Consider the following 21,258-nt stretch of genomic DNA (forward strand, 5'->3'; position numbering starts at 1 on the left):
AGCTGCAGTTGTAATCAGCAAAAGCCCTAGAATTGTCTACATGATATAGCAGGCAAATCCAATTAAACACACAAAGCTTTATACTAATCACATGCTTCTCAAGGGTCTTATTATTATTATAAGTTATTTGTTATTTGAGGGCCAACAGATTCCGTAGTACTTTAAAAATAGGCATGATATGCAAGGTAACATTTATAGGGATTAAGTGGGTAAAGGGCCCTGACGAGAGTCAGCTCTTATGAAGGTGATCTGCAAACATCTGGGCTCTTAGGCTTACATGCTAAGGGAGTTTAAGGGGATAGCAAAGGAGGAGAGGAACTGGGGTTAGGAAAGGTTAGTTTAGGTTGTATGATTCCCTGAACAGTAGAGTTTTTAGGGAGTTCTTGAAACTTTCAAAACTAGGGGACAATCCTGTGGAGTGAGGCAGAGAGTTTCCACAAGACAGGGGCCAGTCTTGAGAAGTCTGTAGATGGGAATCTGAGTAGCTGAGATGAGTGAAGGGGATGGGAGGGAGAGTATCTGGAGACAAAGTCTGAGATAGAGGGGGAAGCATTGGAATTGAAGGCCTTGTATGTCAGAGTCAGAATTTTGTGTTTAATTCTGAAGGCAAGAGGAAGCCAGTGAAGGGATTGGCAGAGAGGTGCAGCAGATGAAGAGTGACGTGTATGGAAGATTAGCCTGGCAGAGGCATTCTTATAAATTGTAGAGTAGCTAGAGGGCAGTTGGGAGACCAGAGAGGATGGAGTTGCAGTAGTCAAGGCAGGATAGGATGAGCGAGTGGATTCAAATCTTGCCTTGTGTAAGGAAATGTAAAATTTTAGAGATGTTTTTTAAGGAGGAAGCAGTAGGAATTGGCCAAAGGTTGAATTGTGCGACCCCAAGACACAGGGCATGCAGGGTTAGAGTAATGATGGAATTATCTATAGAAAAATGGGGATGGTGGAGATTTTTGAAGAAGGGAAGTAAAAGATAAAGACAAAGCGACCAACGCTAAGACATGGTGACTAACAGATTCAGCATGATGTATGTGAGTAAATTTTTTTTACATAACATTATGGGGAATAATAATGGTACAAGTCTCAGGGGCTGATTTATCAAGCTCCGAGCTTGATGCCCCTGTTTCCGCATGAGCCTTCAGGCTCGCCAGAAACAGAAATTATGAAGCAGCAGTCTAAAGTTCGCTGCTCCATAACTTCTCCGCCTGCTCTAAGGCCGCGGACAGAAATCAACCGATCGAATATGATCGGATTAATTGACATCCCCTGCTAGCGGACGATTGGCCGCAAATCTGCAGGTGGCGGCATTGCACAAGCAGTTCACAAGAACTGCTGGTGCAATGATAAATGTCAACAGTGTATGCTGTCGGCATTTATCGTTGTGCAGCGGACATGATATGCTACATTGTATCATGTCCGCTCACACTATGATAAATATACCCCTCAAAGTTTAAAGTATCATTTAAGTTATACTTGAGTTATACTTGATTTATTCTTGAGTTATTCTTGATGACTTTTTGATGATTATTAAGGTGAACATATTTTGCAGAACAAAATGTATGATGCTCAAAACAGAAAAAAAACATAATTTATGCTTACCTGATAAATTTATTTCTCTTGTGGTGTATCCAGTCCAAGGATCATCCATTACTTGTGGGATATTCTCCTTCCCAACAGGAAGTTGCAAGAGGATCACCCACAGCAGAGCTGCTATATAGCTCCTCCCCTAACTACCATATCCAGTCATTCGACCGAAACAAGCCGAGAAAGGAGAAACCATAGGGTGCAGTGGTGACTGTAGTTTAAATTAAAATTTAGACCTGCCTTAAAAGGACAGGGCGGGCCGTGGACTGGATACACCACAAGAGAAATAAATTTATCAGGTAAGCATAAATTATGTTTTCTCTTGTAAGGTGAATCCAGTCCACGGATCATCCATTACTTGTGGGATACCAATACCAAAGCTAAAGTACACGGATGAAGGGAGGGACAAGGCAGGCTTAAATGGAAGGAACCACTGCCTGTAAAACCTTTCTCCCAAAAATAGCCTCCGAAGAAGCAAAAGTATCAAATTTGTAAAATTTTGAAAAGGTATGAAGCGAAGACCAAGTCGCCGCCTTGCAAATCTGTTCAACAGAAGCCTCATTCTTAAAGGCCCAGGTGGAAGCCACAGCTCTAGTAGAATGAGCTGTAATTCTTTCAGGGGGCTGCTGTCCACCAGTCTCATAGGCTAAGCGTATTACGCTCCGAAGCCAAAAAGAAAGAGAGGTTGCCGAAGCCTTTTGACCTCTCCTCTGTCCAGAGTAAACAACAAACAGTGTAGATGTTTGGTGAAATTCTTTAGTAGCTTGTAAGTAAAACTTCAAAGCACGGACCATGTCCAGATTATGTAAAAGACGTTCCTTCTTTGAAGAAGGATTAGGACACAATGATGGAACAACAATCTCTTGATTGATATTCTTGTTAGAAACTACCTTAGGTAAAAACCCAGGTTTTGTACGCAGAACTACTTTATCTGAATGGAAAATCAGATAAGGAGAATCACATTGTAAGGCAGATAACTCAGAGACTGTCTGAGCTGAGGAAATAGCCATCAAAAACAGAACTTTCCAAGATAAAAGTTTAATATTAATGGAATGAAGGGGTTCAAACGGAACTCATTGAAGAACTTTAAGAACCAAGTTTAAGCTCCATGGGGGAGCAACAGGTTTAAACACAGGCTTAATTCTAACCAAAGCCTGACAAAAAGCTTGAACGTCTGGAACTTCTGCCAGACGCTTGTGCAAAAGAATAGACAGAGCAGAAATCTGTCCCTTTAAAGAACTAGCTGATAATCCTTTTTCCAAACCCTCTTGGAGAAAGGACAATATCCTAGGAATCCTAACCTTACTCCATGAGTAATTCTTGGATTCACACCAATAAAGGTATTTACGCCATATCTGATGGTAAATTTTCCTGGTAACAGGCTTTCGTGCCTGTATAAGGGTATCAATGACTGACTCGGAGAAGCCACGCTTTGATAAAATCAAGCGTTCAATCTCCATGCAGTCAGTCTCAGAGAAATTAGATTCGGATGATTGAAAGGACCTTGTAGTAGAAGGTCTTGTCTCAGAGGCAGGGTCCATGGTGGAAAGGATGACATGTCCACTAGGTCGGCATACCAGGTCCTGCGTGGCCATGCAGGGGCTATCAAGATCACCGATGCTCTCTCCTGTTTGATTTTAGCAATCAGTCGAGGGAGCAGAGGAAATGGTGGAAACACATAAGCCAGGTTGAAGAACCAAGGCGCTGCTAGAGCATCTATCAGTGCCGCTTCTGGGTCCCTGGACCTGGATCCATAACAAGGAAGCTTGGCGTTCTGGCAAGACGCCATGAGATCCAGTTCTGGTTTGCCCCAACGATGAACCAATTGAGCAAACACCTCCGGATGGAGTTCCCACTCCCCCGGATGAAAAGTCTGACGACTTAGAAAATCCGCCTCCCAGTTGTCCACACCTGGGATATAGATTGCTGATAGGTGGCAAGAGTGCGTCTCTGCCCAGCGAATTATCTTGGAGACTTCTAACATCGCTAGGGAACTCCTGGTTCCCCCTTGATGGTTGATGTAAGCCACAGTTGTGATGTTGTCCGACTGAAATCTGATGAATCTCAGGGTTGCTAACTGAGGCCAAGCTAGAAGAGCATTGAATATTGCTCTTAACTCCAGAATATTTATTGGGAGGAGTTTCTCCTCCTGAGTCCATGATCCCTGAGCCTTCAGGGAATTCCAGACTGCACCCCAACCTAGAAGGCTGGCATCTATTGTTACAATTGTCCAATCTGGCCTGCGAAAGGTCATACCTTTGGACAGATGGACCCGAGATAGCCACCAGAGAAGAGAATCTCTGGTCTCTTGATCCAGATTTAGCAGAGGGGACAAATCTGTGTAATCCCCATTCCACTGACTGAGCATGCATAGTTGCAGCGGTCTGAGATGTAGGCGCGCAAATGGCACTATGTCCATCGCCGCTACCATCAAGCCGATTACTTCCATACACTGAGCCACCAAAGGGCGCGGAATAGAATGAAGAATACGGCAAGATTTTAGAAGCTTTGATAACCTGGATTCTGTCAGATAAATCTTCATTTCTACAGAATCTATCAGAGTCCCTAGGAAGGAGACTCTTGTGAGTGGGGATAGAGAACTCTTTTCCTCGTTCACCTTCCACCCATGTGACCAGAGAAATGCCAGAACTATGTCCGTATGTGACTTGGCAATCTGAAAGCTTGACGCCTGTATCAGGATGTCGTCCAGATAAGGGGCCACTGATATACCTCGCGGTCTTAGGACCGCCAGAAGCAATCCCAGAACCTTTGTAAAGATTCTTGGAGCTGTAGCTAACCCGAAGGGAAGAGCCACAAATTGGTAATGCCTGTCCAGAAAGGCAAACATTAGGAACCGATGATGATCTTTGTGAATCGGTATGTGAAGGTAAGCATCCTTCAAATCCACTGTGGTCATGTACTGACCCTCCTGGATCATAGGTAGGATGGTCCGAATAGTTTCCATTTTGAACGATGGAACTCTGAGGAATTTGTTTAAGATCTTTAGATCCAAAATGGGTCTGAAGGTTCCCTCTTTTTTGGGAACCACAAACAGATTTGAATAAAAGCCCTGCCCCTGTTCCGTCTGTGGAACTGGACAGATCACTCCCATAACTAGGAGGTCTTGCACACAGCGTAAGAATGCCTCTTTCTTTATCTGGTTTACAGATAATCTCGAAAGGTGAAATCTCCCTTGAGGAGGGGAAGCTTTGAAGTCCAGAAGATATCCCTGAGATATAATCTCCAATGCCCAGGGATCCTGAACATCTCTTGCCCATGCCTGGGTGAAGAGAGAAAGTCTGCCTCCTACTAGATCCGTTACCGGATAGTGGGCCTTTCCTTCATGCTGTCTTAGAGGCATGAAAATTAGACTGTTTGGCCTTTGATTTGGCCCTGTCCTGAGGAAGGGTATGACCCTTACCTCCAGTAATGTCAGCAATAATTTCCTTCAAACCCGGCCCGAATAGGGTCTGCCCCTTGAAGGGAATGTTAAGTAATTTAGACTTTGAAGTCACGTCAGCTGACCAAGATTTAAGCCATAGCTCCCTACGCGCCTGGATGGCGAATCCAGAATTCTTAGCCGTTAGTTTAGTCAAATGAACAATGGCATCAGAAACAAAAGAATTAGCTAGCTTAAGTGTTCTAAGCTTGTCAAGTATTTCAGTCAATGGAGTAGCTGTCTGAAAGGCCTCTTCCAGAGACTCAAACCAGAACGCCGCAGCAGCAGTGACAGGCGCAATGCATGCAAGGGGCTGCAGGATAAAACCTTGTTGAATAAACATTTTCTTAAGGTAAACTTCTAATTTTTTATCCATTGGATCTGAAAAAGCACAACTGTCCTCGACAGGGATAGTGGTATGCTTTGATAAAGTAGAAACTGCTCCCTCCACCTTAGGAACCGTCTGCCATAAGTCCCGTGTGGTGGCGTCTATTGGAAACATTTTTCTAAAAATAGGAGGGGGGGGAAACGGCACACCGGGTCTATCCCACTCCTTATTAATAATTTCTGTAAACCTTTTAGGAATTGGAAAAACATCAGTACACACCGGCACTGCATAGTATTTATCCAGTCTACACAATTTCTCTGGCACTGCAATTGTGTCACAGTCATTCAGAGCAGCTAATACCTCCCCAAGCAATACACAGAGGTTCTCAAGCTTAAATTTAAAAGTAGAAATTTCTGAATCAGTTTCCCCGAATCAGAAATGTCACCCACAGACTGAAGCTCTCCTTCCTCAGCTTCTGCATATTGTGACGCAGTATCAGACATGGGCCTTAAGGCATCTGCGCGCTCTGTATTACTTCTAACCCCAGAGCTATCACGCTTTCCTCTGAATTCAGGCAGTCTGGCTAATACCGCTGACAGGGTATTATATCCATGATTGCCGCCATGTCCTGCAAAGTAAGATTTTGCAAGGTAAGTTTTTTTGATCATCAGGCCGTTAGTGATTAAACATGTATAAGGTTGCAATACGGCAAGGTGCGAGCTAGCTGAGTATTCTTTAGGGATATGCTTTTTAAGCAGAGTTTAATGAAGGGTAAATTAATTTCGTTACAAATGAAAAATGAAACAATTTGTCTGTTATTCATTTCAAATGAAAACAAATACTGACTCATGATTATTCCAAATGAATGAATAAAAAGAAGATTGAACAAGCACATTTTTTGTTTATTCTATTTCATTTCTATAGCAGCAGTTATGATGCAAGCAGGCCCATAGCTAATTTTAAAAAAACCACGAAAAGCAGGCATTTGATTGATGTTTTTTTCAGCCTGTCAGTGGAAGTCTGTGATATTTTTTATCCAATCAGGATTTACAGGCGGGAGGGTAGGAAGTGGGAGATCTGTTTTAGTCAGTGGGCAGCAGTTGGTTTCCTTTTTGTCCCCACACTGTGACTTACAGAGCTTCTACAGAGAGAGAGGCTTTGCCTTGGCTTGCAGTCTAGTAGTTAGGTGAATGTACAAGTTTGTTGCTCCCTGCAAATCTCTTCCCAGTCTAGTTGATTTGTGGGAATGTGGGTGGAGCTAGCACTGTGTGTACCAGGTGGAACAGGACTAAAGAGATACACAAACATAACAAGATCTTTTCCCTGCAGAGCAGAGCAAATGCCAAAACGCATTTCATAATTATTACAAACATAAATATTAATAACAGAATGCAGACTCGTTAATGTGATAACATAGTTTATTTGGTAGCAGTAGGTCATAAAGAGTTGTACAGATTCCCTTTAGGTTATGTCTATAGACTTATAGTTTATCCCAGCCGTCCTGTCTATGGCACCAGAAGGATGTTTATTTACTTCTCACAAATCCACCAGAGAGGCGCTGAGCAGGGGTGAACTCCGAGGGTCCAGTCCATCTTTATGCAATATCCTGGGCCATAGTTAGTGAGATTAACTCTATAAAAAAACAAGAGTAACAGTGATCTATTGATAAGAGAGAAAGACAGAGAGAAAGTGATTTAACCCCATCACCTTACCCCGATGTTCCAGACCAGTGCCAGTTGTAGAAATTATAGCTCTTTGGTTGTTCTGTTCTCATCCTCAGCCCAACCCAGTACGCTGATCTCATTCCTCTTATTAGACACTAAAATATAAAATTAACGTTATCATTAAATGTCAGGGACAAATATGTAAAAGCATCTGCAGAAATACAAAGTTATGACAGCAGACCCGTGCAGTAACAGTTTTTGAGCAAAGATCTAGTTATATGGGGTGTCATAGTTTAGTATTTCAGAAGTATTATTTCCCAACCACATCCTATTATATATATATTTATTGTTTATTTTATTTTTAATACAAATTGCCTGTTGCTGTTTGTTATGCTTTTCTCTTGTGTTAATTCTAATCTATATCCAATATACTAATAGACATCTCAGAATGGATTTTCCTGATGTTGCTCCTGGCTATTAGGTCTCACGGGTGTAATATGTAGGAAATAAATAAATAGGGTTTTTCCCAAAACACCCAATCAACAAGGGATAAGAAAATATATCACTGCGATGCAGGGGACTGGAAGCCTACTAAAGCGCTAAGCTTGCTTACACTAATTATCATAAGGTCTTAGAGGCTCCATTTAGCTTCCATATACTTTACACCCAATTGACCCACTTTTTGAACACCACCACCTATTACCACTTCTGCCATTCTGGCAACCTGAAATAATGACACAACACAGGAGTTTGGCTAAATATGGAAAGGTCACATTTAATAATTTAATTTAAATTCAAAAAATTTCTCACTGGGTAATAACATACCCTGGGTAATAACATACCCTGGGTAATAACATACCCTGGGTAATAACATACCCTTAATCAACATAACACTCAAAAATGCGTCAGCATTTGCATAACCTGAACTTGGATCCCACGTGTCAGGGGGGGGGACCACAAACCCCCCCTGTGGCAGAGCAGAAGGGGAGGAGCGAACCTGCAGCATATACCAGCCTTTAGCTAGACCACCGAATCACGACTTAGACTGGGTATGCTACAGGATCCCCTCCGCCCCTCGCAAGCCCTGCCTACGTGCCAGATCCCGATTTCACCGCAACAACTTATCAACTTTTCTCCTATATGGCTGCTTGCTTATCTTAACGCTTTCAGCTAGCTTAGACCGCTCGAGTCACCCGCTAGCTTCCAGCTGCAGCTCTCTCGATCCCCTTATTAGGGGGCACGGGCGGTCTTACTGCGATCCAACTAAGTAGCTGACATCGTGCCCCTAACCATGCCAATTTCTCTCGATATCTCTGGTTGTGACCTCTCCGCGTAGTTGTCTTTACTGCTCTCTTGCATCTAGGGAGGGTGGGAGGGAAACAAAAAAGGTTAGTACTGAAGCCACTTCCTGTTGTTCCCCCTATATGTACCTTTTCCAACCCCCCTCTTCTATCTCTTGCTCTTCAGTCCCTCCTCTCATTCTTATCTTCTACTTCCCTATTCTCTAACCTAACTCCTTCCCCCCCCTCTTCTCCCTTCCCCCCTGTCCTTCCAGCCAGGAGCCCAGCCCTTATGCCGCTCCGTTCTCATGCAATCCCTGCGCTCTTTTTAAGGTCTTAGAGGCTCCATTTAGCTTCCATATACTTTACACCCAATTGACCCACTTTTTGAACACCACCACCTATTACCACTTCTGCCATTCTGGCAACCTGAAATAATGACACAACACAGGAGTTTGGCTAAATATGGAAAGGTCACATTTAATAATTTAATTTAAATTCAAAAAATTTCTCACTGGGTAATAACATACCCTGGGTAATAACATACCCTGGGTAATAACATACCCTGGGTAATAACATACCCTTAATCAACATAACACTCAAAAATGCGTCAGCATTTGCATAACCTGAACTTGGATCCCACGTGTCAGGGGGGGGGACCACAAACCCCCCCTGTGGCAGAGCAGAAGGGGAGGAGCGAACCTGCAGCATATACCAGCCTTTAGCTAGACCACCGAATCACGACTTAGACTGGGTATGCTACAGGATCCCCTCCGCCCCTCGCAAGCCCTGCCTACGTGCCAGATCCCGATTTCACTGCCAACAAAGAAATACTCTTTCTGCCAAACACCATTTAAACTTTTCCCGTGACCTTTCCTTACCTTGATCATTTCCTCCAACATTCTCCTGATGTCCTCCAAAAACTGGTCATTACCGGCCTCGTTCAGGTGAACTCCGTCGTGCCTGAATATCTCTTCCCTTTTTGCCGCCAACAATGGGTGCTCCAGCACCGATCCACCTATCCCCCTGACTGCTTTTGCCGCTACCAAATTAATCTTCCTCCTTGCTCTGTAGCCCGCTCTCTGCGTGTCAGTGTTCCTCCAAACCAACCTTGATATTATGTTTGACCATACTATCTTTACTCCTTGCCATGTTATCGCCAACCACCCCATTACACTTTTTATACTTTCTTCCAGTTCCCTCAGAGGGTATGCTCCAATATCATTCCCTCCTAAATGTATTATCATTACGTCCGGGCGCCCCCATCTCTGCCTTGCCTGCTGTATGGTGCTTACCAACTCTTCCCACCTCATTCCTCTCTTTCCTATCCATCTAACACTGGCTTCGGTGTATCTAAATCCCAAATGTGTCCCTTTTGCCAATGTCGCAGCCCTAACTTGCGCCCAGTACACGTATGAATGCCCTACCACCCATATCCTTAGTGCTCTTCCTGTAACAAATCACAAAGAAAAATGGAGAATTAAATTCATTTCGGTTGGCGCCATGACTTCGCATCCCTAATCGCAATCAAACCCCCCCTTTTGGCCTGATGTAGGACTTGTATGCTGCTGATTTCCACCTTCCCATTTTTTTAATCTGCTCGATCGAACATCCTCTAGATGCCGCACTGGTTGCTGCCCCTATTCTGAATGAGTGCGGCGCATAGTATGCATCTGACCAACCCAGTCTTTCTACCGTTCTTTCCAATACCTTCCTAAACTGAAAACCCGTGACGCCGGATCCGTCCCTATGCCTAACAAATTGCGGGCCCTCTGCCCTTGCTGTTAGCTCATAATCCCTTACTGCTGCCACCGGGCAAGTCGCGCCACCTGTCCTCCCCATTGACACCCATACCCCTTTTCCTTCCGTATCTGTTTTTGATTTCCGAATTAAAACTAGCACTGCTCGCACGCCCCATTTCACATCTTCTCGCCTTACACCACCGCCCACGTCTTTCCTATTCTTCGCCAGCAATTCCCCTATGCGCAATGCCCCATGGAAAGCCAAAGAGAAAGCTACCCTGAATACCAATGCCTCATCGTCATTGAAACATACTTTGCTGAGCACTGCTAACATTTCCGCCAACCTATCCTCTGTTATCGGCTCCCTTCTATCGCCTTGCTTCTTCTCTCCTACGCTCCACCCCTTGAATACTTTCCTTACAACAAATCTCTTTGTTATATCCTTTCTCCCATATAACTGCGAAAAATACGACACCCCCGCCAGTACTGTGCCCAACTGCCCTTTCTTCACCCCCCCTTGCTTCAATACCCATAGCCATTCTAGAAAAACCGTTTCTTCCTCGCGACCTATAATCTTGTTAAATTCGCACCACCGCTCCCAATACTTCTTGTATACGGCCCACGTTTTTGGCGCCACGGACTTCTCTACCATCTCCCTGATTCCGTCTATTTGCTGCCAATCTGCCAAAGAAGAACAGGGCAGGGTTCACCTTCCTTCCTCGCCCTTGGAGCCACCTTCCTAAATATTTCCCATTTAAACCTTGACAGTGCGTCTGCTACAATATTCCTGTACCCTGGTATATGCTGTGCTTTAAAACAAATATTGTGCTTAAGGCACTTTAATACAAAATATCTCAAATACTTAATAACCGGGTTAGATGATGACGACAAATTATTCATTACATCCACTACTGCCTTATTATCGGACCAACAGATGATTCTTTTGTTCTCTAATACATGGCCCCACAGCTCTATCGCTACTATAATGGGAAACAATTCAAGCAAAGTCATGTTCTTTATCCACCCTTTCTCCTTCCAATCTGCGGGCCATTCGCCCGCGCTCCATCTACCTTGCAAATACGCTCCAAACCCCGCACTGCCTGCTGCATCTGTGAACAACTCCAATTCTTCCACTGACCTTGCCTCTTCCCATATCCTGATACCATTAAATTCATCTAAAAATGCCTCCCACACTCTGAGGTCTTCCTTCATTTCCTTATTGACGCGCACCATATGCTCGGGCAGCTTTGCCCCTTTTGTCCCCATTTCCAACCTTCTTTTAAATAATCTACCCACCGGTATTACCCGGCACGCAAAATTCAAAACCCCCAGCAATCTCTGCATTTCCCTAAGAGTCACCTTATTCCTTTTCAACATCGTTTTTATCATATGTCTCGCCTTCTCAATCTTATCCGCAGGGAGCTCGCATTGCCCCTTTGCGGAATCTATCATGATACCCAGGAAAACCAGCCTCGTACCCGGCCCCTCCGACTTTTCCGTTGCTACTGGCACTCCCAACTGTTTGAACATTGCCTCTAGCTCTTCCTTCCAGATTCTACATTCCCCTGTCTCTTTCCTGCCTACCACCAAAAAATCATCTAAGTAGTGAGACATACTCTCACATCCTGTTTTTTCTGTAAACAACCAATGCAAAAATGAACTAAACTTTTCAAAAACTGAACAAGAAACCGAACACCCCATGGGCAAACACTTATCTATGTAATAATCACCATCAAACTTACAACCCATTAAATTAAAACTAACTGTGTTCAAAGGCAATAACCTAAAAGCAGATTCCACATCTATCTTTGCCATCAACGCCCCTTTTCCAAGCCGTTTCACTATTCTTACCGCACTATCAAATGATTGATATTGCACTGAAGAATCCAACTTGTCAATTGCGTCGTTGACTGAATTCCCCCTGGGGTAGGACAGGTGCTGTATCATCCTGTATTTACCCTTCTCTTTCTTGGGAACTACTCCCAGGGGGGACACAATCAAGTCAGCACACGGCTTCTCCTTGAATGGCCCTGCCATTCTCCCCAATTTAACCTCCTTCCTCAATTTTTCCGCTAGTACTCCTGGAAATTCTGCTGCAGATTTTAAATTTCTCGCCTGCATAGCCCCTTTAACTTCTGTTTTAACTGGGACCACAAAACCTACACGCAAACCATTTGTTAAAAAAAAACCTTTCCTCTTTCAGCGGGTACATTGCCAATTCCTCAATGATCCTATCTACCCTCAGCGGCGTTTTGGCCATTACCCGCCATTCCTCCTCCGCTACCGTTGCCCCCGTGCCCTCGAAAGGAAAACTTGCTATTGTTATTGGCATTACCCTTCCTACAATCCACTCCTGAGTGCGCTCCGCCACAATGCCTACATGCGTGCTTATATTTACATGAATTCCCCCTGTCGCACCTCTTGTCATTAAACGCCCAGCATTCCTTTGCCTCTGTTCTGAATGTTTTCCCTTGCCCTATGGGCCTACCTTGTGCTTCAGGGACCTTCATCAACCTCGTCCACGTATCTAGTATTTTTACCCCAAAATCCTTCCTACCTTTACCTCCCAATTGTATATTTCCTTTCCTAAATTCCCTATCGTAATCCTTCCATGCAAAACCCCCGTATGTGGTGTAGCATTCCGCTATCAAATGTATGTATCTCAGCACCCCTTTCATCTTATCTGGATTGGCCGTTAGAAAACATTCTGCATATATGACCATCCCTTTCACCCATTCTGGGAATGTTTGCCTTGCCTTTCTCCCCCTACCTTCATTAGATTTAACTGCTAAAGCTTCCCTAGTCATTTCAAATACATCCACATACCGTCCTCTCTGTGCTTTCCTAACAACCTTCGCCTTCAAATGTGTGGGAAGGGGTAAGAGCTTGGTCGCTGCTACTTCATCATCTAAATTTACTGCATTATCACTGCTGTCCCCATCCTCGTACCCTTCCTTCACCACCTTATTTTTTTCTTGCTTAGCATACAATTTTCTTACAATTTTCAAGATTTTTCTATGCCCCCTCCCATTACGTTTATCATCCTCAAAATCATCATCAGTTGAACTATCTAACGAAGATTCACTACTATCACTATAAAACATTTGCTTACCGTGTTTCTTCTGCAGCGTGTGATGTCCGTCTTGTCCCTCCTTGTCTGCCTCCACCACCATTCCTTGCGGCGCTGCCGTGCTCACCTCGCCCTCTTTGTCCCTTGTTCCGCTGATTACTTTACCCGCCTTGTCCCTCTTCTGTAACATAGTCATATTTGAATTAGTGCCATCCCCCCCCTTTCTTTGATCCTGTTTCAAAGACCGGTGACCTGACCTCCCACTGCTGCGCCCCCCATCCTCTGTATCCTTAACCCTCCTTTCCTCCTCCACCCTCACATATGTATGGCCTTCTGTATCCCTAATCATCATGGGGCGCTCTACGCTATTCTCCTCTAACCTGACCCTTTTTGTGGCCCTGCTGTCCCTCGCCCCTTTTCTGTGTACTTCACAATATTTTTTTCTTTCTTTAACCCCCTCCCTACTTCTGCTTCGTCCCTCCCTCTCTTCCCCTGACTCCTCTGATTGTGAGCCTGGACCGCCGAGTCCCCGGCCTGCAGGGCTAGCATTCCCTGATGCTCCCTTCCTTCCTGTTTTCCTGACTGCCTTCCTATCTACTCCGCTTGCTGTGCCTTGTTTACTTTCTTTAATGCGCGTCCCCCGCCCGCTCCCAGCTCCCCCTGCTACTATGCTCCTGCTGCCATTCCCCTCTATGCTGCGCCTGTAATCCCCCGCGATGACGTCATCGCGCGACGCACGCCCTGCTGCCGTGCGCATGCGCCCATCCCGCGCACTACCGGAGAAAGAAGGAGAAGAGGGGGGGGAAGGGGAAGAAGGAAGGGGACTGCCGCGCCTATGTCTGGAACTTGAGCCTCTATCTGCTGACATTGCACGCTCACTATAAGCCCGCTCTCGCCCCCGCAACTGCCCGCCCGCCTGGCTGCTGAAACCCGCACCATCTGGGCCCACATTACGCAGCTGCGTGTCCTGCCTTGCGCCCTGCCTTGCGCCCACCTTGTAAGCCCTTGCCCGCCCTCGCACTGCGACCGGACTGCCCCCTTGGCCCAAAGGGATCTCTGGACTGCTGGACCGCTCTGACCCACTAAACAGAACCAATTCCCCCATACTCACATCGGAATTGGCCCCTTCCTCTGCCACAGCCCTGCCTCTCATACTCACATTACCATCCAGTCCTCTCGCTCTCTCTGGGGGGTTTACCGCTGCCTTCTGCTGTAATACCGTCTCCTGCTTCTTCTGATTCTCTTCTTGCTTCTTTTCCAGGAGCTTCAATCTCTTCTGCGCCCGGATCGCTCTCGTCTTCCAGAGGGTCTCATCATCTGTGAGGAAACGCTTGGGAATCTTCCTGCTTCTCGACGGCATCTTCACAACTTCTTCGACAACAGCTACACGCAGCTCCTGAAACAAAAAAGGTTAGTACTGAAGCCACTTCCTGTTGTTCCCCCTATATGTACCTTTTCCAACCCCCCTCTTCTATCTCTTGCTCTTCAGTCCCTCCTCTCATTCTTATCTTCTACTTCCCTATTCTCTAACCTAACTCCTTCCCCCCCCCCTCTTCTCCCTTCCCCCCTGTCCTTCCAGCCAGGAGCCCAGCCCTTATGCCGCTCCGTTCTCATGCAATCCCTGCGCTCTTTTTTTGGGAGAGAAATGGAGAGACCACATGTTCACATGATTGATAATGACTAATGATGCAATATTATGGTGTTCAGGTGCTTATATGGAGGTGTCAATGTGTTTGGTGCTAGAGGAATCAACTGGCTACAAGATTAGCTACTGGAGAAAACGAGTCCCCCTACCATAATTACACTAATCAAATCTCCAAAAATGTATTAGCCCAAATAAAATACACTAAAAGTGGAGCTTACAAGGAACGAGACAGGGGAATTATATTTATTTTCCTTTTGATAAATCCATATATCAACATTTAGTTCTTTATAAACTCTCTGTAAAGTCCCCTCTGTCCAGGAGTTGGCCCTGAATAAGTGCTCAGACTTAGGGCTGTAAGATTTATCCCCTCACCTCTAGAGTAGTGTTTGCTCTCACTTTAGCCAGGGGGGCTCTGTGTTGGACACAAAACTTGTGACTCTCTATCCTTGTTTTTGTCTCCGCCGAGAAGAAATAACAAGTCTGATTCACCGAGATCCACCCAGGGGAGCAGCGATTTGTCTCTGAAAGGGAAGCAAGCGAGTTATCAACACACAGCATGTGCCCTGAGAGATAAATAAATCAGAGGGTAACAGCCTTGTTACTGTGTCTTCAGTAATTTGTTATACATATTGTGATTATTTATTTATTCTCCTCACTTCTCCATAGTCTAGTTTATAGGCTCATGTACAACAATCTTAATGCTAATTCATTTCCTGTGGTTGGTTGGTGGTACAGGCATGGATGGTATCATTTTTGTTTTATACAGGTTACAGTTTTTAAAGAAGCCACCAATAACAGACAAATAATAGACATATGAAGACATAAATTTACTTGAAACACTGATGATATAATTATTACACAAGTTCATGCCGCTTTAGATTAATAATTATTTGTCTATTGTGGCCATTTGTTATAATGACTAGACAAATGAAAAGGGACTGTAATGAAAAGCTTAATGTTTGTTAGTTCCATTAATCTCAGTTTTCGTTTGGCATTTTCAGCCCAAAAAAAAGGGGCAGAATATACAAGAAAGGGGGCAGGAGCTCAGATCATTTGACAAATCAGCTCATTTATTTGCAGCCATGTACAGGGGCTGTGAACATTCATGTGTACAACTTCCCCTGTCCAATCCTGACAGATCATCAATAAATGATTAATGGGAGAGACAGCAAGTCACACATTCAATGTCAAACAGAATAAGCAAACATCAGACACTTTCAATTCAACTTTTGGACAGTGCAGTTGTGTTTTTTACTATCTTTACAAGTTAAGTGTTAAATGTATTGTAGCTTTAATCAGGGGAGAGTGTCTGCACCTATACCCTTTTACTGGGTGTCCAAGCCTAACTTCATCAACAGAGCTAAACTGGGGGCTTCTAAGTAAGTTTTTAAAAAGTTTTATACTGGATTTCAAGATCAGAATCTGCATACTCTTCTTTATAGTAGTGTCTATTACAAGCAATTATATGAAAATTGGTGTATACTGTCCCTTTATTATATATATATATATATACATATTTATATTGAAGTAAAAAGCATGAACTGCACACATAGATATAGTATATGATAAACAATATTCTATTATCCCGTGATAAGCACGTTGGGTGGCTTTCTCTAGTGTATAAACTAGACATGTGCATGGCGAAAAAATTAGGTTCGGATCGATTCAGATTTTTTCGAATTTTGGTTCGGAGTGATTCGAATTCTGAAAAATTTGAATCAATTCGGTTCGGATTTGTTTCGGATTCATTCGGATTCGAATAAATTCGGTTCGGATTTGTTTCGGATTTGAATAAATTCGGCTGGATTCGGTTCGATTCGGTTCGGAAATTGGGAATTTCCATAAGTGTTAGGTGGGATTAGACTAGTATTATGTACTATATATTAGGTGTAACCCATAGCAGAGTGATATAACCTAATATACTGTACAATACTATTGTAATCCATGGCCATCCGAATCTACCGAATAAATCCAAATAAATCTGAATAAATCCAAAGTAATTCGGATTTATTCAGTAGATTCGGGACTATTTTAATTCAGACATTCGGTTCGATCCGAATCTCCGAATTTGCTGAATTTTCCGAATTTCCGAATCGAACCAAACCGAATCGCACATGTCTAGTATAAACCGTGCATGCTGGGTTTAGCTTAGGAGAGGACAGGAAGGGTAACATTTTGATATTACTTTTTATAAGCCTCTTAGATCTTTTCGATGTATAGGGCAGCTGAGGTATGTGCTAGGTCAAAATAGGGAACATTTTAAAGCATTCATTTGGTTAAGGTGATGGAGCTTCGGAGACTTGTATAACTTATGTGTAAATAATCCACCCAAAGCTATGCAACCAAGCATTACTGAGAATGGTGAGGCTATGACCCAAACAACATATTACCTGCTGACCTTCTACTGTAACACCTAATACCCATCACACAGTTACCTGCTGACCTTCTACTGTAACACCTAATACCCATCACACAGTTACCTGCTGACCTTCTACTGTAACACCTAATACCCATCACACAGTTACCTGCTGACCTTCTACTGTAACACCTAATATCCATCACACAGTTACCTGCTGACCTTCTACTGTAACACCTAATATCCATCACCAGTTAGCTGCTGACCTTCTACTGTAACACCTAATACCCATCACACAGTTACCTGCTGACCTTCTACTGTAACACCTAATACCCATCACACAGTTACCTGCTGACCTTCTACTGTAACACCTAATACCCATCACACAGTTACCTGCTGACCTTCTACTGTAACACCTAATATCCATCACACAGTTACCTGCTGACCTTCTACTGTAACACCTAATATCCATCACACAGTTACCTGCTGACCTTCTACTGTAACACCTAATACCCATCACCAGTTAGCTGCTGACCTTCTACTGTAACACCTAATACCCATCACACAGTTACCTGCTGACCTTCTACTGTAACACCTAATACCCATCACACAGTTACCTGCTGACCTTCTACTGTAACACCTAATACCCATCACACAGTTACCTGCTGACCTTCTACTGTAACACCTAATACCCATCACACAGTTACCTGCTGACCTTCTACTGTAACACCTAATATCCATCACACAGTTACCTGCTGACCTTCTACTGTAACACCTAATACCCATCACACAGTTACCTGCTGACCTTCTACTGTAACACCTAATACCCATCACACAGTTACCTGCTGACCTTCTACTGTAACACCTAATACCCATCACACAGTTACCTGCTGACCTTCTACTGTAACACCTAATATCCATCACACAGTTACCTGCTGACCTTCTACTGTAACACCTAATACCCATCACACAGTTACCTGCTGACCTTCTACTGTAACACCTAATACCCATTAGACATGTGCACGGCTAAAAAATTTGGTTCGTTTTCGGTTCGGATCGATTCAGACTTTTCAAATTTCGTTTCGGATCGAATCGGATTCGGCAAAATTTGAATAAATTGGTTTCGGATTTATTCGGATCCGAATAAATTCGTTTCGGATTTATTCTGATTCGGCTGAATTCGGTTCTATTCCGTTCCGAAATTCGGTATGTTTTAGTACACTAACACCCATTTAGTACACTAAGTCACTAACACCCATAAACTACCTATGAATCACTAAACCGAGGCCCCCCCACATCGCAAACCCTATAATAACATTATTTAACCCCTAATCTGCAGATCGGATATCGCCGCAACCTACATTACAGCTATTAACCCCTAATCTGCTGTCCCTAACACCGCCGACCCCTACATTATAGTTATTAACCCCTAATCTGCCTCCCCCAACGTCGCCGCAATCTAACTACAAGTATTAACCCCTAATCTGCCGACCCGATATCGTCGCCGCCTACATTATAGCTATTAACCCCTAATCTGCTGTCCCTAACACCGCCGACCCCTACATTATAGTTATTAACCCCTAATCTGCCTCCCCCAACGTCGCCGCAATCTAACTACAAGTATTAACCCCTAATCTGCCGACCCGATATCGCCGCCGCCTACATTATAGCTATTAACCCCTAATCTGCTGTCCCTAACACCGCCGACCCCTACATTATAGTTATTAACCCCTAATCTGCCCCCCCCCAACGTCGCCGCCACCTACCTACAATTATTAACCCCTAATCTCCCGCCCCCAACGTCGCCGCTACTATAATAAGGTTATTAACCCCTAAACCTAAGTCTAACCCTAACACTAACACCCCCTAACTTAAATATAATTTAAATAAAACGAAAAAAATTTACTATAGTTAAATCAATGAATCCTATTTAAAACTAAAGACTTACCTGTAAAATAAACCCTAAGATAGCTGCAATATAACTAATAGTTACATTGTAGCTATTTTAGGATTTATTTTTATTTTACAGGCAACTTTGTATTTATTTTAACTAGGTACAATAGCTATTAAATAGATATTTACTGTTTAATAGCTACCTAGTTAAAATAATTACAAAATTACCTGTAAAATAAATCCTAACCTAAGTTACAATTACACCTAACACTACACTATCATTAAATAAATGTATCATATTTAAAACAAAATACTTACCTGTAAAATAAACCCTAAGATAGCTGCAATATAACTAATAGTTACATTGTAGCTATTTTAGCATTTATTTTTATTTTACAGGCAACTTTGTATTTATTTTAACTAGGTACAATAGTTATTAAATAGTTAATAACTATTTAATAACTACCTAGCTAAAATAAATACAAATTTACCTGTAAAATAAATCCTAATATAGCTACAATATAACTAATAGTTACATTGTAGCTATTTTAGCATTTATTTTTATTTTACAGGCAACTTTGTATTTATTTTAACTAGGTACAATAGTTATTAAATAGTTAATAACTATTTAATAACTACCTAGCTAAAATAAATACAAATTTACCTGTAAAATAAATCCTAACCTAAGTTACAATTACACCTAACACTACACTATCATTAAATTAACTAAATAAATGAATCATATTTAAAACAAAATACTTACCTGTAAAATAAACCCTAAGATAGCTGCAATATAACTAATAGTTACATTGTAGCTATTTTACCATTTATATTTATTTTACAGGCAACTTTGTATTTATTATAACTAGGTACAAAAGCTATTAAATAGTTATTGACTAATTAATAGCTACCTAGTTAAAATAATTACAAAATTACCTGTAAAATAAATCCTAACCTAAGTTACAATTAAACCTAACACTACACTGTCATTAAATAAATTAACTACAAGTACCTACAATTATCTACAATTAAATAAACTAAAGTACAAAAACCCCCCACTAAATTACAAAAAAACAAACACTTAATTACAAAAAATAAAAAAATATTACAAGAATTTTAAACTAATTACACCTAATCTAAGCCCCCTAATAAAATAACAAAGCCCCCCAAAATAAAAAAAATGCCCTACCCTATACTAAATTACAAAAGTTAACAGCTCTATTACCTTACCAGCCCTGAACAGGGCCCTTTGCGGGGCATGCCCCAAAGAAAACAGCTCTTTTGCCTGTAAAAAAAAAAACCACAATCTCCCCCCCCACATTACAACCCACCACCCATATACCCCTACTCTAACCCAAACCCCCCTTAAATAAACCTAACACTACCCCCCTGAAGATCTCCCTACCTTGAGTCGTGTTCACCCAGCCGGGCCGAAGTCTTCATCCGATGGGGCAGAAGAGTACATCCAGACCGGCAGAAGTCTTCATCCAAGCGGGGCAAGAAGAGGTCTTCCATCCATCATACAAGTACCAAAATACAAACAAACACTAAATTACCAAAAATAATAAAATATTACAATAATTTTAAACTAATTACACCTAATCTAAGCCCCCTACTAGCTATTAATATAGCTTCAATATAACTAATAGTTACATTGTAGCTATTTTAGGATTTATATGTATTTTACAGGCAACTTTGTATTTATTTTAACTAGGTACAATAGTTATTAAATAGTTAATAACTATTTAATAACTACCTAGCTAAAATAAATACAAATTTACCTGTAAAATAAATCATCACCTAAGTTACAATTACACCTAACACTACACTATCATTAAATTAACTAAATAAATGAATCCTATATAAAACTAAAGACTTACCTGTAAAATAAACCCTAATATAGCTGCAATATAACTAATAGTTACATTGTAGCTATTTTAGCATTTATATTTATTGTACAGGCAACTTTGTATTTATTTTAACTAGGTTCAATAGCTATTAAATAGATATTGACTATTTAATAGCTACCTAGTTAAAATAATTACAAAATTACCTGTAAAATAAATCCTAACCTAAGTTACTATTAAACCTAACACTACACTATCATTAAATAAATTAACTACAAGTACCTACAATTAAATACAATGAAATAAACTAAACTAAAGTCCAAAAAAAATAAACACTAAATTACAAAAAATAAAAAAAATTACAAGAATTTTAAACTAATTACACCTAATCTAAGCCCCCTAATAAAATAACAA

At 42.2% G+C, this 21,258-nt stretch overlaps 1 protein-coding gene across 1 annotated transcript; it reads right to left on the minus strand.

Annotated features, from left to right (window-relative positions):
* Positions 1-7,760: 7,760 nt before the first annotated feature.
* On the minus strand, positions 7,761-12,202 carry LOC128648362 (uncharacterized). Its single transcript, XM_053700960.1, has 2 exons — positions 9,173-12,202; positions 7,761-8,370 (listed from the first exon to the last, which is right to left on the minus strand). Exon 1 carries the CDS (start codon positions 12,152-12,154, stop codon positions 10,700-10,702), a length of 1,455 nt encoding a protein of 484 aa, XP_053556935.1. The 5' UTR covers positions 12,155-12,202; the 3' UTR covers positions 7,761-8,370; positions 9,173-10,699.
* Between the last annotated feature and the right edge of the window lie 9,056 nt (positions 12,203-21,258).

Source organism: Bombina bombina, chromosome 2, assembly GCF_027579735.1.
Source record: "Bombina bombina isolate aBomBom1 chromosome 2, aBomBom1.pri, whole genome shotgun sequence".
Lineage (NCBI taxonomy): Eukaryota > Metazoa > Chordata > Amphibia > Anura > Bombinatoridae > Bombina > Bombina bombina.